The 24,027-nt window shown below is 37.4% G+C and overlaps 2 protein-coding genes across 4 annotated transcripts in view; one reads left to right on the top strand and one right to left on the bottom strand.

Annotated features, from left to right (window-relative positions):
• The window catches only part of ART3 (ADP-ribosyltransferase 3 (inactive)), a 141,997-nt gene that overhangs the window by 70,648 nt on the left and 47,322 nt on the right, over positions 1 to 24,027 (bottom strand). Inside the window, exon 1 of one of the 3 annotated variants that reach the window (XM_078446017.2) lies at positions 10,595 to 10,704. The exons of the other annotated variants lie outside the window; for them this stretch is intronic. The gene's annotated coding sequence lies outside the window, so the exon portion shown is untranslated. Of the gene's footprint in view, positions 1 to 10,594; positions 10,705 to 24,027 lie in introns of those variants that run through there. 3 annotated transcript variants of the gene reach the window in all.
• On the top strand, positions 16,133 to 18,124 carry CXCL11 (C-X-C motif chemokine ligand 11). Its single transcript, XM_060654836.3, has 4 exons — positions 16,133 to 16,270; positions 16,846 to 16,972; positions 17,088 to 17,160; positions 17,388 to 18,124. The coding sequence occupies exons 1-4, from the start codon at positions 16,210 to 16,212 to the stop codon at positions 17,427 to 17,429; spliced, it is 303 nt and encodes a 100-aa protein (XP_060510819.3). The 5' UTR covers positions 16,133 to 16,209; the 3' UTR covers positions 17,430 to 18,124.

Raw genomic sequence — 24,027 nt, 5'->3', positions numbered from 1 at the left:
GCTGTTGAACCCCTCTAGTAAATTTTTCAGTTATTGTATTCTTCAGCCCTGTAAGTTCTGTTTGTTAATTTCTTACATTTTCTCTTTGTTGAAGCTCTCACTGTGTTCACCCATTCTTATCCAAGTTTAGAGCATATTAATGACTGTTACTTTGAACTGTTTATTAGGCAGATTTATTACCTGTTTCATTAAGGTCTTTTTCTGAAGTTCTGTCTTATTCTTTCACATTTGGATATTCCTCCATTTCCTCATTTTGCCTGTCTTTGTGTTTTGTATTAGGCAAATCAGCTAACTCTCCCAGCCCTGAAGTAGTTTTGTGTAGGAGATATCCCATGAAACTCAGAAGTGGTATATCCTCTGGCCACCTGTGCCAAGCACTGTAGGGACACCCCCTGTGGGAACTGTGCACACCCACCTACCTTGGTGGGGCGACAACATGAGGGTGGCTGGAGCTGTCACTGGTCTGGCTGTGATGCAAGGCTGCAGTGCGGGTTGTACCCTCCTGGACCCACAGGCTAGAGAAAGAGTTCCAAATGGCAACCACTAGGGCTAGCACCAGCATATTAGAATAAGATTGCAAAAATGGCACCTATAAGTGCCTCCATGTCAGCAGAATCCCAACAAGTTCCTGCATCTCAGGCAGACACCTTAAGATTAATTAAGTAGATGTTCTTCACTTATAATCTAGGTGCTTTCCAAACTGGTGTTTTAGCACGGGGTCAAAGGATGAGTGAATCTATGTACAAGCTATTTAAGAGTAAATTCTCTATTCCCTAAAGTTCTGTGGTTTTCCTGAACATAATCCATGTTGATTTTCAAAGCCAGGCATATTGAGGATTCATCTCTCTTATGAAAGCTACAGTGCCTGATATGCAGCACAGATCCTTGATTCTCAAGGAAAAGTTCCATATTTTTCAGATCCTTCCTGGTTGTGGATTGCCTATGGTCTGTTTTCTCTTTTCTTTTCTTTCTTTTTTTTTTTTTTTTTTGAGAGGTTGTGTCTCTGCCTCTCATACCTGTTTCAATGCTGACCTTTTATCCTTTGTTGTAGAGATTCTGTTCCTCTGGTTTTTAGGTCTTATTTTAGAGGAAATTATTCCATATGTAGTTGTAAATCTGTTGTGTCTATGAGAGGAAGTGAGTTCAGGATCCTCCTATATGGCCATCTTGAACTCATCTCTTTATAAATTAGTCTTAAACCATACATACAGGGGTGGGAAGACAAACAGGGTAGGGGGAAATCTGTGCACATGCATAGGCGCACAGTGAAAGCCAGTATGATGCAATGAATTTCCAGATCCAAAACGCCTCAGTTTAAACCCCAACATAGACATTTTCTAGCTATGTGACCTGTTTTTTTATTTTTAAAAAAAAAATTTTTTTTTCAACGTTTTTTATTTATTTTTGGGACAGAGAGAGACAGAGCATGAATGGGGGAGGGGCAGAGAGAGAGGGAGACACAGAATCGGAAACAGGCTCCAGGCTCCGAGCCATCAGCCCAGAGCCTGACGCGGGGCTCGAACTCACGGACCGCGAGATCGTGACCTGGCTGAAGTCGGACGCTTAACCGACTGCGCCACCCAGGCGCCCCAATGACCTTTTTTTTTAATATATGAGATTTATTGTCAAATTGGTTTGACACTCATACAACACTCAGTGCTCATCCCAAAAGATGTCCTCTTCAATACCCATCACCCACCCTCCCCCCTCCCACCCCCCATCAACCTTCAGTTCATTCTCAGTTTTTAAGACTCTCTTATGCTTTGGCTCTCTCCCACTCTAACCTCGTTTTTTTTTTTTTCCCTTCCCCTCCCCCATGGGTTTCTGTTAAGTTTCTCAGGATCCACATAAGAGTGAAAACATATGGTATCTGTCTTTCTCTGTATGGCTTATTTCACTTAGCATCACACTCTCCAGTTCCATCCACGTTGCTACACAGGGCCATATTTCATTCTTTCTCATTGCCACGTAGTACTCCATTGTGCATATAAACCACAATTTCTTTATTCCATTCATCAGTTGGTGGACATTTAGGCTCTTTCCACAATTTGGCTATTGTTGAGAGTGCTGCTATAAACATTGGGGTACAAGTGCCCCTATGCATCAGCACTCCTGTATCCCTTGGGTAAATTCCTAGCAGTGCTACTGCCGGGTCATAGGGTAGGTCTATTTTTAATTTTCTGAGGAACCTCCACACTGTTTTCCAGAGCGGCTGCACCAGTTTGCATTCCCACCAACAGTGCAAGAGGGTTCCCATTTATCCACATCCTCTCCAGCATCTTTAGTCTCCTGATTTGTTCATTTTGGCCACTCTGGTATAAGGTGGTATCTGAGTGTGGTTTTGATTTGTATTTCCCTGATGAGGAGCAACATTGAGCATCTTTTCATGTGCCTGTTTGCCATCCAGATGTCTTCTTTAGAAAAGTGTCTATTCATGTTTTCTGCCCATTTCTTCACTGGATTATTTGTTTTTCAGGTGTGGAGTTTGGTGAACTCTTTATGGATTTTGGATACTAGCCCTTTGTCCGATGTGTCATTTGCAAATATATTTTCCCATTCAGTTGGTTGCCTTTTAGTTTTGTTGGTTATTTCCTTTGCTGTTCAGAAGCTTTTTATCTTCATGAGGTCCCAATAGTTCATTTTTGATTTTAATTCCCTTGCCTTTGGGGATGTGTCAAGTAAGAAATTGCTACGGCTGAGGTCAGACAGGTCTTTTCCTGCTTTCTCCTCTAGGGTTTTGATGGTTTCCTGTCTCACATTCAGGTCCTTTATCCATTTTGAGTTTATTTTTGTGAATGGTGTGAGAAAGTGGTCTAGTTTCAACCTTCTGCATGTTGCTATCCAGCACCATTTGTTAAAGAAACTGTCTTTTTTCCATTGGATATTCTTTCCTGCTTTGTCTAAGATTAGTTGGCCATACTTTCGTGGGTCTAGTTCTGGGGTTTCTATTCTATTCCATTGGTCTATGTGTCTGTTTTTGTGCCAATACCATGCTGTCTTGATGATTACAGCTTTGTAGTAGAGGCTAAAGTCTGGGATTGTGATGCCTCCTGCTTTGGTCTTCTTCTTCAAAATTACTTTGGTTATTCGGGGCCTTTTGTGGTTCCATATGAATTTTAGGATTGCTTGTTCTAGCTTCAAGAAGAATGCTGGTGCAATTTTGATTGGGATTGCATTGAATGTGTAGATAGCTTTGGGTAGTATTGACATTTTGACAATATTTATTCTTCAATCCATGAGCACGGAATGTTTTTCCATTTATTTATATCTTCTTCAATTTCCTTCATAAGCTTTCTATAGTTTTCAGCATACAGACCTTTTACATCTTTGGTTAGATTTATTCCTAGGTATTTTATGCCTTTTGGTGCAATTGTGAATGGGATCAGTTTCTTTGTCTTTCTGTTGCTTCATTGTTAGTGTATGATAATGCAACTGATTTTTGTACATTGATTTTGTATCCTGCAACTTTGCTGAATTCATGTATCAGTTCTAGCAGACTTTTGGTGGAGTCTATCGGATTTTCCATGTATAATATCATGTCATCTGCAAAAAGTGAAATCTTCACTTCATCTTTGCCAATTTTGATGCCTTTGATTTCCTTTTGTTGTCTGATTGCTGATGCTAGAACTTCCAACATTATGTTAAACAACAGCGGTGAAAGTGGACATCCCTGTTGTGTTCCTGATCTCAGGGAAAAAGCTCTCAGTTTTTCCCCGTTGAGGATGATATTAGCTGTGGGCTTTTCATAAATGGCTTTTATGATGTTTAAGTATGTTCCTTCTATCCCGACTTACTCAAGGGTTTTTATTAAGAAAGGATGCTGAATTTTGTCAAATGCTTTTTCTGCATCGATTGACAGGATCATATGGTTCTTATCTTTTCTTTTATTAAGGTGATGTATCACGTTGATTGATTTGCAAATGCTGAACCAGCCCTGCATCCCAGGAATAAATCCCGCTTGGTCATGGTGAATAATTCTTTTTACATGCTGTTGAATTCGATTTGCTAGTATCTTATTGAGAATTTTTGCATCTATATTCATCAGGGATATTGGCCTGTAGTTCTCTTTTTTTACTGGGTCTCTGTCTGGTTTAGGAATCAAAGTAATACTGGCTTCACAGAACGAGTCTGGAAGTTTTCCTTCCCTATTTTTCGGAATAGCTTGAGAAGGATAGGCATTATCTCTGCTTTAAACGTCTGGTAGAACTTCCCTGGGAAGCCATCTGGCCCTGGACTCTTATTTGTTGGGAGATTTTTGATGATTGATTCCATTTCTTTGCTGGTTATGGGTCTGTTCAAGCTTTCTATTTCCTCCTGATTGAGTTTTGGAAGTGTGTGGGTGTTTCAGAATTTGCCCATTTCTTCCAGGTTTTCCAGTTTGTTGGCATATAATTTTTCATAGTATTCCCTGATAATTGCTTGTATTTCTGAGGGATTGGTTGTAATAATTCCATTTCCATTCATGATTTTATCTATTTGGGTCATCTCCCTTTTCTTTTTGAGAAGCCTGGCTAGAGGTTTATCAATCTTGTTTATTTTTTCAAAAAACCAACTCTTGGTTTCATTGATCTGCTCTACAGTTCTTTTAGACTCTATATTGTTTATTTCTGCTCTGATCTTTATTATTTCTCTTCTTCTGCTGGGTTTAGGCTGTCTTTGCTCTTCTGCTTCTATTTCCTTTAGGTGTGCTGTTAGATTTTGTGTTTGGGATTTTTCTTGTTTCTTGAGATAGGCCTGGATTGCAATGTATTTTCCTCTCAGGACTGCCTTCACTGCGTCCCAAAGCGTTTGGATTGTTGTATTTTCATTTTCGTTTGTTTCCATATATTTTTTAATTTCTTCTCTAATTGCCTGGTTGACCCATTCATTCTTTAGTAGGGTGTTCTTTAACCTCCATGCTTTGGAGGTTTTCCAGACTTTTTCCTGTGGTTGATTTCAAGCTTCATAGCATTGTGGTCTGAAAGTGTGCATGGTATGATCTCAATTCTTGTATACTTATGAAGGGCTGTTTTATGACCCAGTATGTGATCTATCTTGGAGAAGGTTCCATGTGCACTCGAGAAGAAAGTATATTCTGTTGCTTTGGGATGCAGAGTTCTAATATATCTGTCAAGTCTATCTGATCCAATGTATCATTCACGGCCCTTGTTTCTTTATTGACCATGTGTTTAGATGATCTATCCATTGTTGTAAGTGAAGTATTAAAGTCCCCTGCAATTACCACATTCTTATCAGTAAGGTTGCTTATGTTTGTAATTGTTTTATATATTTGGGGGCTCCCGTATTCAGTGCATAAACATTTATAATTGTTAGCCCTTCCTGATGGATAAACCCTGTAATTATTATATAATGCCCTTCTTCATCTCTTGTTACAGCCTTCAATTTAAAGTCTAGTTTATTTGATGTAAGTATGGCTACTCCAGCTTTCTTTTGACTTCTAGTAGCATGATAAATAGTTCTCCATCCCCTCAACTTTCAATCTGAAGGTGTCCTCAGGTCTAAAATGAGTCTCTTGTAGACAGCAAATAGATGGGTCTTGTTTTTTTCTCCATTCTGATACCCTATGTCTTTTGGTTGGCGCATTTAGTCCATTTACGTTCAGTGTTATTATAGAAAGATATGGGTTTAGAGTCATTGTGACGTCTGTAGGTTTCATGCTTGTAGTGATGTCTCTGGTACTTTGTCTCATAGGATCCCCCTTAGGATCTCTTGTAGGGCTGGTTTAGTGATGATGAATTCCTTCAGTTTTTATTTGTTTGGGAAGACTTTTATCTCTCCTTCTGTTCTAAATGACAGACTTGCTGGATAGAGGATTCTCGGCTGCATATTTTTTTCTGTTCAGCACATTGATGATTTCCTGCCATCCCTTTCTGGCCTGCCAAGTTTCAGTAGAGAGATCTGTCACGAGTCTTATTCGTCTCCCTTTATATGTTAGAGCACGTTTATCCCTACCTGCTTTCAGAATTTTCTCTTTATCCTTGTATTTTGCCAGTTTCACTATGATATGTCATGCAGAAGATCGATTCAAGTTATGTCTGAAGGGAATTCTCTGTGCCTCTTGGATTTCAATGCCTTTTTCCTTCCCCAGATCAGGGAAGTTCTCAGCTATTATTTCTTCAAGCACACCTTCAGCACCTTTCCCTCTCTGTTCCTCCTCTGGAATACCAATTATGCGTAGATTATTTCTCTTTAGTGCATCACTTAGTTCTCTAATTTTCCCCTCACACTCCTGGATTTTTTTATCTTTTTCTCAGCTTCTTCTTTTTCCATAATTGTATCTTCTAGTTCACCTATTCTCTCCTCTGCCTCTTCAATCCAAGCTGTGGTCATCTCCATTTTATTTTGCAGCTCATTAATAGCATTTTTTAGCTCCTCCTGGCTGTTACTTAGTCCCTCGATCTCTGTAGCAATAGATGCTCTGCTGTCATTTATACTGTTTTCAAGCCCAGAGATTAATTTTATGACTATTATCCTAAATTCACTTTCTGTTATATTGTTTAAATCGTTTTTGATCAGTTCGTGAGCTGTTGCTATATCCTGGAGATTCTTTTGAGGGGAATTCTTCCGTTTTGTCATTTTGGATAGTCCCTGGAGTGGTGCGGAACTGCAGGGCTCTTCCTCTGTGCTGTCTGGAGTAACCTGCGCTGGTGGGCAGGGCCACAGTCAGACCTGATGTCTGCCCCAGCCCACCGCTGGGACCACACTCAGACTGGTGTGTACCTTCTCTTCCCCTCTCCTAGGGGTGGGATTCACTGTGGGGTGGCGTGGCCCGTCTGGGCTACTTGAACACTGCCAGGCTTGTGGTGCTGGGGATCTGGCGTATTAGCTGGGGTGGATTGGCAAGGTGCACAGGGGCAGGAGGAGCAGGCTCAGCTTGCTTTTCCTTCAGAGATCCACTTTGGGAGGGGCCCTGTGGCACCAGGAGGGAGTCAGACCTGTCGCTGGAGGGATGGATCCGCAGAAGCACAACGATGGGTGTTTGCTCGGTGCAAGCAAGTTCCCTGGCAGGAACTGGTTCCCTTTGGAATTTTGGCTGAGGGATGGGCGAGGGAGATGGCGCTGGCGAGCGCCTTTGTTCCCCGCCAAGCTGAACTCTGTCGTCCATCCGGGGCTCAACAACTCTCCCTCCGGGGCTCAACAACTCTCCCTCCCGTTGTCCTCCAGCCCTCCCGCTCTCCGAGCAGAGCTGTTAACTTATAACCTTACAGATGTTAAATCCTGCTTGCTGTCAGAACACACTCCGTCCAGCCCCTCTGCCTTTGCAAGTCAGACTCGGGGGCTCTGCTTTGCCGGCCGGCTGCCCCTCTGCCCCGGCTCCCTCCCGCCAGTCTGTGTATCATGCACCCCTCACCGCCCTTCCTACCCTCTTCCGTGGGCCTCTTGTCTTCGCTTGGCTCCGGAGACTCCATTCTGCTAGTCTTCTGGTGGTTTTCTGGGTTATTTAGGCAGGTGTGGGTGGAATCTAAGTGATCAGCAGGACGTGCGGTGAGCCCAGCGTCCTCCTACGCCGCCATCTTCCCTTCCTCTTGAATCGTTATGTGACCTCTTAATAACCACATAACACTGGGCTTGTTTTTTACTTCTGTGTTGAGTTTTTTTTTTTTTTTTAATGTTTATTTTTGATAGAGACACACAGTGCGAGGAGACGGGCAGAGAGAGACAGAGACACAGAAACTGAAGCAGGTTCCAGGCTCTGAGCTGTCAGCGCAGAGCCCGATGCAGGACTTGAACCCACAAACTGAAATCATGACCTGAGCAGAAGTCAGACAGCTAAGTGAGCCACTCAGGTGCCCCTCTCTGTATCCAGTTTGCTTATCTGCCAACTGGGCATAATAATAGCTCCCCTCCCAAGGTTGTTGAGAGGAATCAAAGAGTAAACAGATGCATAGTCTGGTACATACTAGGCACTATGTAAGTATTAGGTACTATTTTTAACTTCTGAGTTAATTTTAGACTTTTACAAAGTTGAAAAAATAGTACAGTGTATCCTTATCTCCCTCACTCTTCTTCTCCCACTGTTAACATCTTACGTCACCTCAGTACAGTTATCAGGAAAAGAAAATGAACATTGGTGACTAAACTACACACTTTACTGAAGAAATAATTTCACCGATTTTTCCACCAATGTCCTTTCTGCTAGGATCCTATCCAAGACCCACACTGTATTTCATTATTTCTTCTTAATCTGCCCCAGTCTGTGGCAGTTCTTCCTGGCAGACACAAACTTAACAAAATGATTAAAATGAGTATTACTAGTAATAAAACATATTAACATTATGAATTCCTTTATATGATACACTGAGAAACACATAACCACATTTTCCAGTTTTCTTACCAAAAAATGCATAACCTCATTGACATAAAAATAAGCCAAAATTGTGAAACATTCTATAAAATAACTGATCAGTATTACTCAAAAGTGTCACTATTATTTTTGATTTGATAAAAATTAAGAGTAAATTATCATGTTAAAGAATATCTATAAACCATGAAAACTTCCCAAAGTTTGACTACATTTTCTTTAATTCTAATTTACATGTAGTTCTCCACTTATCAGTGGAACTTAATTCAAAAATTCATTTGAAGACCCATTATTTTTTTTTTATGTTTATTCAGAGAGAGCGCGTGCACATGAGCAGGGAAGGGACAGAGACAGAGGGAAAGAGAGAATCGCAAGCAAGCTCCAGGCTGTCAGCACAGAGCCCGATGAGGAGCTCAATCCCACGACCATGAGAGCATGACCTGACCAAAATCAAGAGTCAGGTGCTCAACCGTCTGAGCCATCCAAGCACCCTGAAGACTCATTATTTTCGATCAAGATGATTTTTTTTCCCCCACAACAGGGTCTATATTTCAAGTCAAGAGGTAATTCTATTTTAGCAGGCTTATGAAGTAACTCTAGTTTAGCAGACTAGCCTAGAAATCCAACTAATCTAATATGTATTATTTTTCTAGGGAGAAATATACTACAGGTCTCAAAATGTCAGGAATACATTTCTGTCTTATTCACTCTGTCCCCAACCTGATGGGCAACAGGAACTCTGTCTCTTTCCTGGTCTATCTAAATACATTCAACATTTCATTATTTAGCTGCTGTTAAGTAATAATACTTGTTGTTAGCAATTCCCAGGACTGCTCTCCACTTACTCTAAAACTGCCTCTTTTCCATAACTGTTGGATTCCTCACCATTTGAACCCTATTTCCGAACCCTCAATTTTGGCAATATGTTCAGAGCCTCTCACATCCTGAGAGGCTCTCACATCCTGAGAGGCTCTGAACATATTGCCAAAATTGAGGGTTAGGAAACAGGGCTCAAATGGCGAAGAATGGCCTACTGCACTGACATTAGCTACTTACTACCTAAGACCAGAGTTTCTGTCCATCTCAGCTAATTGTTAAAAGAACATAGGCTTCTTTCCTTTTTCTCTATACTTGGAGTAAGTATCAGTTGTACTTAAGTTTTCTAAGGGTCACTACTACTACCCATGATGGAGAAATAGAGGATAAACATTACTAACAAAGGGGAAATTTTAAGAAGCCTCACAGCGTAAATTAAATGGAGCTCTAGACATTCTCAAGCTTTCTTAGCTGCTTTCTCACCAGGACTCTCAGATTCCATTTATTCAAAACTGTTCCATACTTAGTTTTCTACTTCAATCTTCTTTGGAGTTTTCTATTTTCAAAGGTGGCCTGTATCTAGGAGTTACAAAGTCAGACCTTTGAGATTGCCTTTCACTCCCCTCTTCCATCACAGAAGAAGGGAACGTGAGTGTGCTTTATCATTGCTGTTGTCTCAACTCTGCAACTTTAGTACTAAAGTGTTACTAAATGTGTTAAATTTTTGAAGGAGGGTTACATAATCTCTTGAAGCCTCATTTTCTTCTTTAAAAAGCAAGTGGTAGTACCCTTTCTTGCAGGATTATTGTGAGCACTAGTGAGACACTATGTACAATACATAGCATATGGCAGGCATCCAACAAATGACAGCAGTTTTGGTCTGTATCGCCAATCCTGTTACCATTATTCAGCCCATAACTGCTACAGATGCAAGGTGAAAGGCAGAACTAGAGCTGATGAGTGAGCCATGCTTCCCTAACCACACCTCTGAGCGCTCACCTACCCCCACATTAAAAATAAGAATAGGGCAGTTAGGAAACATAGAAAGTAAGGTAGGATAGATATGTTTCTAAGATGGAACCTTTCAAGAAGTGAGGAAAATCTTAGAAATGAGAATAAAGTTTTGTTGGCTTTTAATAAAAAAGGAAAATGGCATTCAGTATAATATACAAAATAAAAATAATACACAGCCCATCTAAATATTTAAGAATTGTTTTCTTAAACAATTGTTTCCTTTCCAAAAGAAAGTCATTTATTCTAAGTATCAAGATAATCTAAGAAATATTTGTAACAAAAATACCCTTCCAGTCTTTCTGTTTTTATAGTCTTGTCTATATCTATTTAAAACATTACACTGACTAACCTTTAGCTGCAACTGGCAAGCCACATGTACCAAAATGCTCCTTATAAATGGCTATTTTACTTATCTTACTAAAAAATATATGCAGTACAAATAAATCCAATGCAGCTTCATACCTTACACACATAGCTCCTCTAACATGCACATGCGGGACTCATCTCTCCAGGAACAATCCTCTTGTGCAATACTCTTTTTCCAACCAGCCCTGAAATAATACCAGCCAGATCTATTTTCTTCTCTTTTCCAACTTTTCTGAAGAGCAATGGAAATAAACTAATGATAAGTAAAGCTACTGCACAATTTTCCCTTACTGAATGAAACTTTTCAGTTAGTTGTTTGTAGTTGTTCATTGCTAATCTCTCACATGTTTCTATCCCTTAACAATAGGGCATCTTGTTTCCCAACTTGGAAAATTAACATGAACATCCACATTGACCTGGCAGTTGTAGACTGCAGTCATTTTCCAGGCGGCCAGTTGAAGGCCACGCACAAAGCTGCCTTTGTTGTGAGAAAAATAATTTCTCTGAAGTTTATGGTGATATTGAAGTTGCTCTGTACAACCCACTGCTCCCGGCCCAATACACGCTACTGGCAGCATTCTGTGAGGAGTACAGAAGACATGGGAAAGAGGGTTAATCTATTTAATGATATAATAGAACTTGATTGTCTCTTCTTCTGGGTTCTAAATTTTAATATTTGAGGTTTTTAAATTTTATCTTAATTTTAAAGGGAAGTAATTCATTGTAAACCCCTATTCTTTTTTTCCTTCTGAATTACTGAAAAAACAAATCAAGTAGTTTCTTTGACACTTGTTAATTATAACCTACTAAAATAACTTGGCAGTAAACCTGGCAAAAAGTAACATGCCAAGGCAAGTAAATTTGGCCCTAAAAAACACAAATAATATTTATATGCTATGCTTTGCCAGATTTTAAAAGGCAAATAATGATTGTTATTTGATAACTCTCATTCCAAGAAGGTAAACATTAGCCTTCCTTTCTGACAAGGAATGGTAGATCAAAATCTTAATTGACTAATTTCCAAAAAAATGAAAAAGCTGTAGTTCAATAAATCACCTGTAGCTTAGCTATTCCTGGAAACCCTCTCCTTTGCAATAAATTTAATTAAGACAATGGAAAACCACCATTCAACTCCAGGAACAAGATACAATAGATAGCCTGTATCTGATGATGAACAAGCATAGTTAAGAAGAAAAGGAAACTGAACTGTAACTATTTTTCAAATCTTCAATCACTGGAAACTCAAAGCTTATTTTTTCTCTTTGTGTTTATCTTTCAGATGTCTTTCCTTTAAAACCAGAACTTTGGTTGAGTTCAGTAATCTTTCATACAAGGTGTGCCAAGATTCTGATTCCATTATTTCTGGCATTCTGAGAAGGAAAAGAAAGATAAATGGCTAGCAGTGGCTCTCTCAAGCATGGGAAGGTCAGTATGGTTATTATGGCTACGGAAGGAATAACACAGAGACAAAGGGTTTACTAAATGAAATGAGAAACACATTTGATGGAATGAACAGCAGGCTGGAAGAAGCGCAGGAATGAATTAGTGACCTAGAAAACAGAGTAATGGAAAGTAATCAAGCTGAACAAAAGAGGAGAAAGACATCTACAAAGTGGAACAGACTTAGGCAACTCAGTGATTCCATCAAATGTATAACATTTGATGGATAAAATAAAATAACATTCTTCCAAAAGAAGGTTAAAGGGGCAGAAAAATTTATTTTAAGAAATTATTAGCTTCACTAATCTGGGAGAAGGAAACTAATATCCAGAGCCAGGAGGCACCAAGAACCCACAACAAAATCAACAAAAGCAGATCCACACCAAGATATATTGTAATTAAAATGGCAGAATGTTGAAAAATTAAGCATCAAGACCAAAGAAAACAATTACATACAAGGGAAATCTCCTAACTCTATCAGTGATTTTTCAGCATAAAGCTGGCAAGACTAACATGAGTGCTGAATGGGAAAAAATCTACAGCCAAAAATACACTATCTAGCCAGGCTATCATTCACAATAGAAGGAGAGATAAAGAGTTTTCCAGAAAAACAAAAATGAAAGGAGTTCATGGACTACTAAACTAGACCTGAAAGAAATATTAAAGAGGACTCTGAGTGGAAAGACCAAAATGACAGTATGAAAATAAGAAACACAAAAGCAGCAAAAATGAATATTTTTATTAAAAAAATCAGTCAAGGAACTCACAAAATTAAAAGATGTAAAATATGACACCATATACCTAAAACATGGGGATAAAGGGACTAAAAATTGGTTTCAAACTTAAAAGATCATCAACATAATATAGATAGCTATGTGCACAAAAGATTACATACAACCATAATGGTAACAATAAATCAAAATCCAGTAATAGACATGAAAAGAATAAATAAAAAGAAATGCAAATGTAACACTGAAGAAAGCCAGCAAACCATGACAGAAAGAGAAGAAAGGACTGACAGAGTAGGCAGTCAGTTAGACATGAGCTGGAGGCAAAGGCAGTAAATAACAGGTGACACATTAGAAGCCTCAAGGAATTTCTGGGTTTTCTTATTCTATTCCATTGGTCTATGCGTCTGTTTTCGTGCCAATACCATACTGTATTGATGATTACAGATTTGTAATACAGGCTAAATTCTGGGATTGTGATGCCTCTAGCATTGGCTGTCTTTTTCAACATTACTTTGGCTTTTTGGGGTCTTTTGTGGTTCCATACAAATTTTAGGATTCTTTGTTCTAACTCTGAGAAGAATACTGGTGCTATTTTGATTGGGATTGCACTGAATGTGTAGATTGCTTTGGGTAGTATCGACATTTTAACGGTATTTGTTTTTCCAGTCCATGAGCAAGGAATGCTTTTCCATTTCTTTGTGTCTTCTTCAATTTCTTTTATAACCTTTCTATAGTTTTCAGTGTTGTTTTCTTTTACCTCTTTGGTTAGGTTTATTCCTAGGTATACTATGGTTCTTGGTGCAATTGTAAATGGAATCAATTCCTTGATATCTTTCTGTTGCTTCATTATTGGTGTATAGAAATGCAACCAATTTCTGTACACTGATTTTATGTCCTGCGACTCTGCCAAATTCATGTATCAGTTCTAGCAGTTTTTTGGTGGAGTCTTTCTGGTTTTCCATGTATAGTATCAACCTTGCCATTTGCAACAATGTGGATGGAAATGGAGGGTATTAATGCTAAGTGAAATAAGTCAGAGAAAGATACCATATGATTTCACTCATGTGTGGTATTTGAGAAACTTAACAGAAAACCATAGGGGAAGGGAAGGAAAAATAAGATACAAACAGAGAGGGAGGGAAACCATAAGAGACTCTTAAATACAGATAACTGAAGGTTTATTAGGGTGGAGGGTTGGGGGGTGGGGAAAATAGGTGATGGGCATTGAGGAGGGCACTTATTGGGATGAGCACTGGGTGTTGTATGTAAGTGACGAATCCAGTAAATCTACTCCTGAAGCCAAGACTAATGGAATGAAAACAAAATAGTTTTTATTATCAGATATTATATACCACCTTACTAAAAACCGCTAAACTGTATACTTTAAAAAGGTAAATTTTGGGAGATCTAAATTATATCTCAATAAAAATTAGACTGTGAAAATAATAAAGATTAAATTTAAAAATTTTTAATTTTTAAAAGAATTTTGTATGTGGAATATATGTAAATAAGTATGTGATTTCAGGATAAAATGTAAATGATAATTCTCAAAAAAGAAGCTCAATAATAAAAAATAATCACCTGAAAACACTATCTATATATCCCAGATTATGTAACAAAATTAGGTTATATTCTCATCTTACAAAAGGAGGAACTATAAGCTACTATTTACAGTTGATGTAAATAGAAAAGGTAACAAAAATTTTAAAGATTACTAGCAAAATGTAAAACAATGTATTCTTTTCAAGTCACATAAAAAAAAACGTTAAAGAAAAGAAATTTAAATTGAGAAGGCAATCTGTGAATGCAAACCGCTGCCGTGCCTATGGAAAAAATAAGAGATTCCTCAAAATTTTAAAATAGAACTACCATACGATCCAATAATCACACTACTGGGTATTTAACCGAAGAATACAAAAACACTAATTCAAAAGGATATATGCAACCTTATTTATAATAGTCACAGAAACAGCCCTAGTGTCCATCCAGAGATGAATGGATAAAGGTGACACACACACACACAAAATATTACTCAGCCATAAAAAAGAATGAAATCTTAATCTTGCCATTTGCAACAACATGGATGGATCTAAAAAGTGTAATACTAAGTGAAATAAGTCACCCAGAGAAGACAAATACCATATGATCTCACTTTTATATGGAATTTACGAAAAACAATGAAAAAAAAGACACAAACCAAAAAACCGACCCTTAACTATAGAGAACAAGCTGACAGTTACCAGAGAGGAGGTGAGTGGGGGGAATGAGTGAAATAGGTGAAGAAGCTTAAGAATTCATCTATCATGAGGAACACTGAGTAAAAGTACGTAATTTTTTAATCACTATATTGTACACCAGAAACTAATAGAACACTATTAACTGTACTGTAACTTAGAAAAAAGAAAACAAAAAATAGCAGGAAAGCATTTTTAAAAGTTTACAGACAACCAGTTATCCACTAAATAAATTCACCCATTAAAAGTCCTTTAGGTATGACATTTTAAAGTATCTGCATATGATCCATTTATTCTTTTTTTAGTATTTATTTTTGAGAGACAGAGAGACAGAGAGTGAGCAGGGGAGGGGTAGAGAGGGGAGACACAGAATCTGAAGCAGGCTCCAGGCTCTGAGCTGTCAGCACAGAGTGCAACACAGGGCTCGAACTCACAAGCCGTGAGATCATGACCTGAGCCAAAGCTGGACGCTTAACTGACTGAGCCACCCAGGCACCCCAGCATATATGACCCACTTAAAACAAAAAGCTCTAGAAAGCTTAAGTGGAAAAGGTAAAGATACATAAGAAAAGACGGTCATTTTTTTTTTAAATCAACAAGTCCCACAACTTTATACAGTAAATAACAGTGCTAAAATATATATAAAGTAAAAACTGTTAAATGTGCAAAAAGAAATGGATATAAATTCAGAAGTACAGGGACACTTGTTTAAATGTGCAATTATAGTCAGCATATAAATAAGGTTAAATAAATGTCATTTGATGTCAAATAAGGTACCCCTTACAGGTGAGAATCTGGACCTAAAAGCAAAAGTAAAGTGATAAAAAAATAAAAATAAAAATGTTCTTTTATACAGTTATGTGAAGAAGGGAGGATGAATAGACTGAAAATTGGAAGACAATCTTCCTGAATGGCAATCAGAATTCATTGTTCGTTGTTAGTTCCATAATGAAATACATTTCTAGGAAATGCTACTTTGAGAAGGCTAGTTCCCATCTGGGTGCCCCTATTCTATATTTATATAGCTCTTTACTCTTTAAAAAGTGCTTTCACATTCCTATTACTTGCAGCACTGTAACATATAGGAAAGGACAGTGATATTTAGAAAATAACAAAACAGAAACTCATGGAAGCAAAAAAGCACCATGACTCAAGGAGGGGAATTCCTGTTGCCCTAAGAGGAATGCACGTGTATAAAAATGCCCTACATATGCTGATAAAGAACTGCCTTTCATGTTCAGCATTTCTATTCCCTCCAAGAAGAGTACTAATGCTGAAGCAGCAGCAACAGCAGTGAAAGACAAACATGAGTGTGAAGGGCATGGTTATAGTCTTGGCTGTGATATTCTGTGCTACAATTGTTCAAGGTATATGCTACTTTTTATTTCTTAACCTATAAATTTCTTTTCTAGTGCTTCAAATGTCTTTTCTTCCATCTTTTCCTAAAAGATTCAATTTTTATTTAACCTCATACATTAGAAGTTACTACTGCTTTGGCAGAAAATGTTTGAAGTATGTAAGGCACTAGAGATGATTATTGAAACTAGAAATGATATACTTCATGGAATTTTTGATTTGGCTACAATATCTGCCAAGAGCCTTAAGCAATAATCTTAAATGTCTGTTAAGATTTATATGAAGTAATGTTATTAGCTTACTGGAAAAATTCTTGAGCCTAAAAGCAAGAGGCAAATAAGCTTAACCTCCAATAAACCTTCATGTTTCCCTTTATTCTTTAATGTGGTTTGTTCACAAATTTAAAGAGAAAAATTAACACCTGACTTTAGTTCCTTTCCCAGTGACAGCAGTGTCAAGTGCTATTTGACAAATTGCTATCTTTATCCTTAATGAAAACCCTGCTTATGTTTTTCACCAGGATTATAAACTACAGAGATCTGCTGCAATCAGATGTATTAGTAACTGATGCTATGATCTGTTCTAGGTTTCCCCATGTTCAAAGGGGGACGCTGTCTTTGCATAGGCCCTGGAGTAAAAGGAGTGAAAGTGGCAGATATTGAGAAAGCCACCATAATTTACCCAAGTAACAACTGTAACAAAATAGAAGTGATGTAAGTAATGAACTCGCTAAAGATGACAGTGGTAGAAGCTTTTTTGTTTTGTGTTTTTGTTTTACTTATGTTTTTCCATCCAAAATTTAAGACTGTTTTGGATCTTCCTTAACAGTATCACCTTGAAAGCACATAAAGGACAAAGATGCCTAAATCCCAAATCGAAGCAAGCAAACATTATAATCAAGGTAGGGTACCAGATTACTTCCATTTTATAACTGGTTTTATCCACGACAGATCTTTTGAAAAAACAGCTGCAAATAGGATTCTGCTATGATTTTATGTGAAGCATTTTGATAAGAGGTCTTTGGTTATGACTAGTTTTCCTCTCCTGCCATATATTTTACATGTCACCTCAATCACTTGGAAACAAGAATAGCACAATGTTTTTAAAACTCTCATTTTCTCATTTCAGAAAATTAAAAGAATGAATTTTTTAAAATATCAAGATGTATGAAGTCCTGGGAAAGAAAATTTGAAAACCTAGAACAAGTTTAACCGTGACAACTGAAGTGATAAGAATTCCACAAGAGGAAAGTGATTTTCTCCTGCCTGTTGCAATGTACATTCATCCATTTCTGCATCAGTGAACCTCAGAGTTCTGATGGTTATAATTATTCTGTGACAATGAAAACATTTCTGTCTCTAGAAGTTATGTCTCTGTACTTGATCTATCTGCCATATTACAACCTTTAGTTACAATGGAGACATAACATTACTGGACTCAAGAAGACCTTATAAGTCAAAAGCATACATGTGTGTAATAAACATTCCCCAAATAGTTTTAATACAAATCCATTTTTTACCCTAAAATCATACAGCACATATATATCTAGGGAAGAAGTTCTTATATATATTCCCATTTTATAAAAGGCTATAATTTATGAAATGTACTATGAAAAACATAAGCTAAGGAAAACTGGTATGAGTGCAAATATTTTATAACTGAATTAGTAGCTTTGGTCTTAATTTGATTTTTTTCAGCAACTTTTCATTGAGATGTTTTAATGCAATAAAGGTGTGTGTGTCTATTGTGTATTTTATCTATTCTTGTAAACTGTAGCAATATTTTGGACACATTTTAAATATAACAACACTTTTGTCTACCAAAAAAATGTTGAAAAATAAATATATGCAAATGTCTGGCAGTCACCTTTAGTTTTTGGGATTCTTTTCTTTTTTAATTTAAATTCCAATTAATTAACATACAGTGTAGTATTAGTTTCAGGTGTAGAATTCTGTGATTCATACAACATCCGGTGCTCATCACAAGTGCCCTCCTTACTCCCCATCACCTATTTAGCCCCCCCACCCCCACACCTCCCCTCTGGTGACCATCAGTTTGTTTTCTAGAGTTAAAGAGTCTGTTTCTCATTTTGCCTTTTTTTTCCCTCCCAGGTTCATTTGTTTTCTTAAATTCCACAAAAGAGTGAAATCATATGGTATTCGTCTTTCTCTTATGTCGCTTAGCATAATACTCTCCAGCTCCATCCATTGCAAACGGCAAGATTTCATTCCTCTGGATACCTGAGAAATAATTCCATTTCTTCTTTATTCATCAGTCAATGGATTTGGGCTCTTTCCATAATGTGGCATTTCACAAAGTACAATATTCATTCATGATAAAAATCCTCAACAAAGTAGGGTTAGGGGGAACATACCTCAACATACTAAAGGCCATATACAAAAGACTCACAGATAACATTATCCTCAATGGGGAAAGAATGAGAGCTTTTTCTCTATGGCCAGGAACAAGGCAGGGATGTCCACTCTCACCACTGTTATTTAACACAGTACTAGAAATTCTAGCCACAGCAATCAGACAACAAAAAGAAAAGGCATCCAAATCAGCAAGGAGGGCAGTCAAACTTTCACTATCTGCAGATGACACGATACCCTACATAGAAAACGAAAGACTCTACCAAAAAACTGCTAGAACTGATACACAAATTCAGTAAAGTCACAGGATACAAAATCAATGTACAGAAATCTGTTGCATTTTTTTTATTTTTTATTTTTTAAAATTTACATCCAAATTAGTTAGCATATAGTGCAACAATGATTTCAGGAGTAGATTCCTTAGTGCCCCTTACCCATTTAGCCCATCCCCCCTCCCACAACCCCTCCAGTAACCCTCTGTTTGTTCTCCATATTTATGAGTCTCTTCTGTTTTGTCTCCCTCCCTGTTTTTATATTATTTTTGTTTCCCTTCTCTTATGTTCGTCTGTTTTGTCTCTTAAAGTCCACATATGAGTGAAGTCATATGATTTTTGTCCTTCTCTAATTTCACTTAGCATAATACCCTCCAGTTCCATCCACCTAGTTGCAAATGGCAAGATTTCATTCTTTTTGACTGCCGAGTAATACTCCCATTGTATATATATGTATATATACCACATCTTCTTTATCCATTCATCATCCATCGATGGACATTTGGGCTCTTTCCATACTTTGGCTATTGTTGACAGTGCTGCTATAAACATTAGGGTGCATGTGTCCCTTCGAAACAGCACACCTGTATCCCTTGGATAAATACCTAGTAGTGCAATTGCTGGGTTGTAGGGTAGTTCTATTTTTAGTTTTTTGAGGAACGTCCATACTGTCGTTGCATTTCTATACACCAATAATGAAGCAGCAGAAAAAGAAAACATGGAATCAATCCCATTTACAATTGTGCCAAAATACATAAGATATCTAGGAATAAACCTAACAAAAGAGATAAAAGATCTGTAATCTGGGATTCTTTTTCTTAGAAAAACACCTAACCTACTTTTTTAGTCATGCTTACATCCTAAAATTTTGGGATACCTACACAGTTTTACTTTGAAAAGAATCCAAATCAGTTTTTTTTCTACCAAAATCCCACAACCCTTCTTAAAACAGAAACAATCTTATGTTTTCCAAAAATTAAAATACCTTTAAAATTTTTAACTTGTATTTCAAGAAATATACAGTCACCTGGCATCACACAGAATTGTTAAGAACTATATTATAATGGGTAGTTGTGAAAAACAACTGTCTCCTTTTTTTAAAGGGGCCTTCCTAGGTTCAAACCCCTGGAGTCTGGGTTGGAGGCCCAAGAGAAAACCAAAGGAAGATCCTTCCAGTAACCAAAGCAAGGTCTTAGCCAGACCACTCTGATCCCAGACTTTTAACTCCAGCTACCACCACAAAGATACTATCAATAGAAAAGTATTTAAAGTTACAGTAGTAGTAGTGTAAATCAGAATAATGGCTTCCTAAGACATATTCCTGTAGCATGACTATGGATAGTCCCTCCTGCAACCTAGTTCCCTTTAGATTTTTGTCTATTTTCCAAGCCTGATTCTTCAGTCTTTCTGTAGATTCTTCAACTAACAACTAAATTTGTTTTCTCCTGAAGCTAAACAGTGTTGGTTTCTCTGCATGTAACTAAAAATCTCAGCTGATACAGCACTTTATATAGACACCTATACATTTGAAAAATGAAAATATTTGTTACAAAATTATCATAATCAGGTATTTGTTAATTTAAAAACAAAAAAGATTTTAATGTATCATTTGTGTATCTTTCCCATTGATATCGAAGAGCCAACCATAAAGAAGATCAGAGAATGGACAGAAAAGTAAATAGCAGAGCAGGGTGCCTGACACCAAACAAGCCCTCTAAATGACTGGCTTTTTTACTGGTGCCCACAAGCAATAATGAGAAGTCAGCTGTTATCCAAGATATTTGTATATAAGTCTCTATAATCTATATCACATATTTACACTATGATATATAATATATATACAGTATAAAGACATAATATATAATATAGATATACAGCATATAGATTTAAATATAGATCATAAACTTATATAAATTTCCATACTGAAATGAGACCTCTATATCAATTCCCTGGATAGTTTTAAGACTTGGATCTAGGGGTGCCTGGGTGGCTTAGTCAGTTAAGTGTCCAACTTCAGCTCGGGTCATGATCTCTCGGGTCATGATCTCACAGTCTGTGAGTTCAAGCCCCACATTGGGTTCTGAGCCCACTTTAGATCTTCTGTCCCCCTCTATCTCTGCCCCTCCCAACTGGTTCTCTTTCTCAAAACAAATAAACTTAAAGAAAAAGGAAGCATAATGCATTGACCTTCTACCTATCCACTTTGGTATTACTTCCAACACTTAATAAATTTCTTTTTGAGTATTCTATGCAGACAATCTTCTCTGCAAAATTTTATTTCTTCCTCCCCCCACCCCCAATTCTTATGAATTCCTCTTTTTTGTTTAATTTTTCAGGCTAGGACCTACAGCACAATAAAAAAGAAGTGAAAAATGGGCATCTCTGTCTTGTTTTGTAAATTCCCAGTGTTCTTTATAATAGGTAAGACAAGTTAGCTAAATAAGCCCTTTCCTAAGTGTATCTGCTGCATGATTCCAACCCCCAGTTCTAACAGGAGAGTCACACCTTTAGCTGCAGACTAACAGAAACATCTGACAACACAAATAACTTCATCATCCAGAAAGGAAATACTATTTGTTGCACATGGGAGAAAAGCTGAAATCTGGTCAGAGAGCGGCTACATTTGTGAAACGCTGGCTGGTGAAAAACTCATTTAGATTTGTTAAAATACCCTTCTAATCTGCTGTCATCTTTAGAACAGCCTGAAACGTGGATGGGTTAGGTGTTACAAGGAGTACCTGAGAATAAGAAAACTGAAACGCATACAGATGTAACATTTGTCTAAGATAACAGAGCAAGTCAGAGGCAGATTTATATATTATATATCTAAATGTCTAGCCCATCTCATCATCCTATCAAGTGTGAAGAAAGCAAAACACCATATGGTCTAAAATGCATCTAAACAGAAGTTATTCTCAGCCTTCCCAATCATGATGATTTTAAGGATCTACCCACCCACTTTGCACTTTGCTCATGCTGGCTATGAACGAGGAAACATATAAATAATTTAAAAGTGTGTAACCAGTATTACCAAACATCAGCTAAGAGAATCTTATGGGAGTTCAATAAAAACTATGAAAGGGAAAGCTATGCCCTCCTCTCCCACACGTCCAAGGAATATTATACATCAACTGAGGGAATTCCCAAGTCTACAGAAATCACTGAACTCCTGCTCACTTTTTTAGGAAATTTCTTCTAAGCACACTGGTTTCTCGGAAAGCATTTTTTTCTTGGTCTACAACAAATAGGTCAGAGTGCTCTGTTTCTTTTGGCCTGATGCCATAATTGGAGGATTAAAGATCAATCAGCAGCATCTGAAACTGAAACTAAAGACAGAATATTTCCTTAACTCTTGTTTTCTTTAAAAACTGGACTCAGATTGGGGCACCTGGGTGGCTCAGTCGGTTGGGCGTCCGACTTCGGCTCGGGTCACGATCTCACGGTCCGTGAGTTTGAGCCCCGCGTCAAGCTCTGGGCTGATGGCTCAGAGCCTGGAGCCTGTTTCAGATTCTGTGTCTCCCTCTCTTTGCCCCTCCCCTGTTCATGCTCTGTCTCTCTCTGTCTCAAAAATAAATAAACGTTAAAAAAAAAAAATTAATTAAAAAAAAAAAATAAATAAATAAAAATAAAAACTGGACTCAGATCAATGAATACAAAGAAAGAGAATATATCCAAAGCTTTGAAAAAACTGGAATATGAATTTAAGGAAAACTGTAATTTAGATTTTTATTCAAATGATTCATGTAGTCTTGGCTGTGGATGTAACAAGAAGAGCTGGCTTGCTATTGTCCCTAAACGGTTGATTTTTTTCCCCTAATTTTTCTTCATATTGATAACACAAAGTTTCTCTCCCCTGAGGCAAATCCCCATTCAAAACAAGAATAGAAGGATCCTTTGTTTTGATTCTATGCTCACCAGACAACACTCTGATTGCTAATTCAACTTTCTAGATACCGTGATACTGGAAAAGAGTGACATGGATACCAGACTGAATATTCCCAGTCACTGGGAGATCCTAATTATAAATAAATAAATAAATAAATAAATAGTCTTAGTCTCCTGTAGATTTGGTCAACTGAACTAATTATTTGACAAAATTAATTCTTTACTCTGGATGATTAGGAAAAAAATGGGAGTTTCTGGACTGTAAAACTGAGAACTAGGCCCTACAGAATCCCAAAAAGGTGTTACCATTCCCATGAGATTCTACCAACCAGCCTGACTGGTTGGCTGGCTTCCTGCCTTTTGTTGTGACATTTCTCTAATTGCATGTGCTGTTTTCCCTTCCTGGCCATCTTTCTAAATGAATACAATATTCATGTGAACACTCCTGATCATAAGGAGTACATTCTTCTATGAACCTCCATATTACTTATTGTCTGAATCACTCAATTGGCACTGATCATAGTTTCTTTTATTGATACTGTTTCATAATTTTTGCTCTTTGCAATTAGAATTCAACCATTAACAACAGACACTGGATCGATATATCCCCTGGGATTAGCTTGATTACTAACATAAAGTACACAAACAACGAGAACAAGCACAACTCTCCTCATTATTCCTCCAACACTATCCATGGCCGTATATGTAATGTACATGGAAGAGTTTGCATTCCTTCATTTACTTAAGAAGCTTTTTAGGAGTATCACCCTTTGTATATTTACCCCATAGTCCTTGGAATGAAGACTCTGGACTATAGCTAGCTGAGAATATTTGTATTGATTCTACCTACTTGAATCCATACTAACTTCTGGGGAAATTACAATCTTAAATTAAACTTCGTTCTTCAATCTAGAAAAATCAATAATACCCATGTCCTAATGTAGAAATCTGAATCAATGGAAATTCTTTTTCAAGACATACAATTCTTATTTATGTTGTTTCTTAAAGTCTGTATAGATTCATTCATCTATCCATCTTCTTATCCAGTATTTACTGAATACCTTCCATATGCCAGGTGATATTCTAAATGGCTAGGGATGCAGTTGTGAATAAGACTGATAAGGTACCTGCTCTTTTGGGCCTTACATTTTATTGTGGAGAAATAGACACTAAACTAATAAAAAACTAACCAAATATCAGATAAAGAGAAATACCAGGCAGAGAATTAAAGTAAGATCA

Source organism: Panthera onca, chromosome B1, assembly GCF_046562875.1.
Source record: "Panthera onca isolate mPanOnc1 chromosome B1, mPanOnc1 haplotype 2, whole genome shotgun sequence".
In the NCBI taxonomy this organism is placed as follows: domain Eukaryota; kingdom Metazoa; phylum Chordata; class Mammalia; order Carnivora; family Felidae; genus Panthera; species Panthera onca.
This window is presented reverse-complemented; position numbering and strand designations above follow the sequence as displayed.

Bases quoted from the DNA above. Each gene is read 5' to 3' on its own strand.
- CXCL11 (XM_060654836.3), top strand. From the start codon at position 16,210: ATGAGTGTGAAGGGCATGGTTATAGTCTTGGCTGTGATATTCTGTGCT. The intron at 16,271-16,845 runs GTATATGCTACT...GATCTGTTCTAG, and splicing joins CTGTGCTACAATTGTTCAAG to GTTTCCCCATGTTCAAAGGG. The intron at 16,973-17,087 runs GTAAGTAATGAA...CTTCCTTAACAG, and splicing joins TGTAACAAAATAGAAGTGAT to TATCACCTTGAAAGCACATA.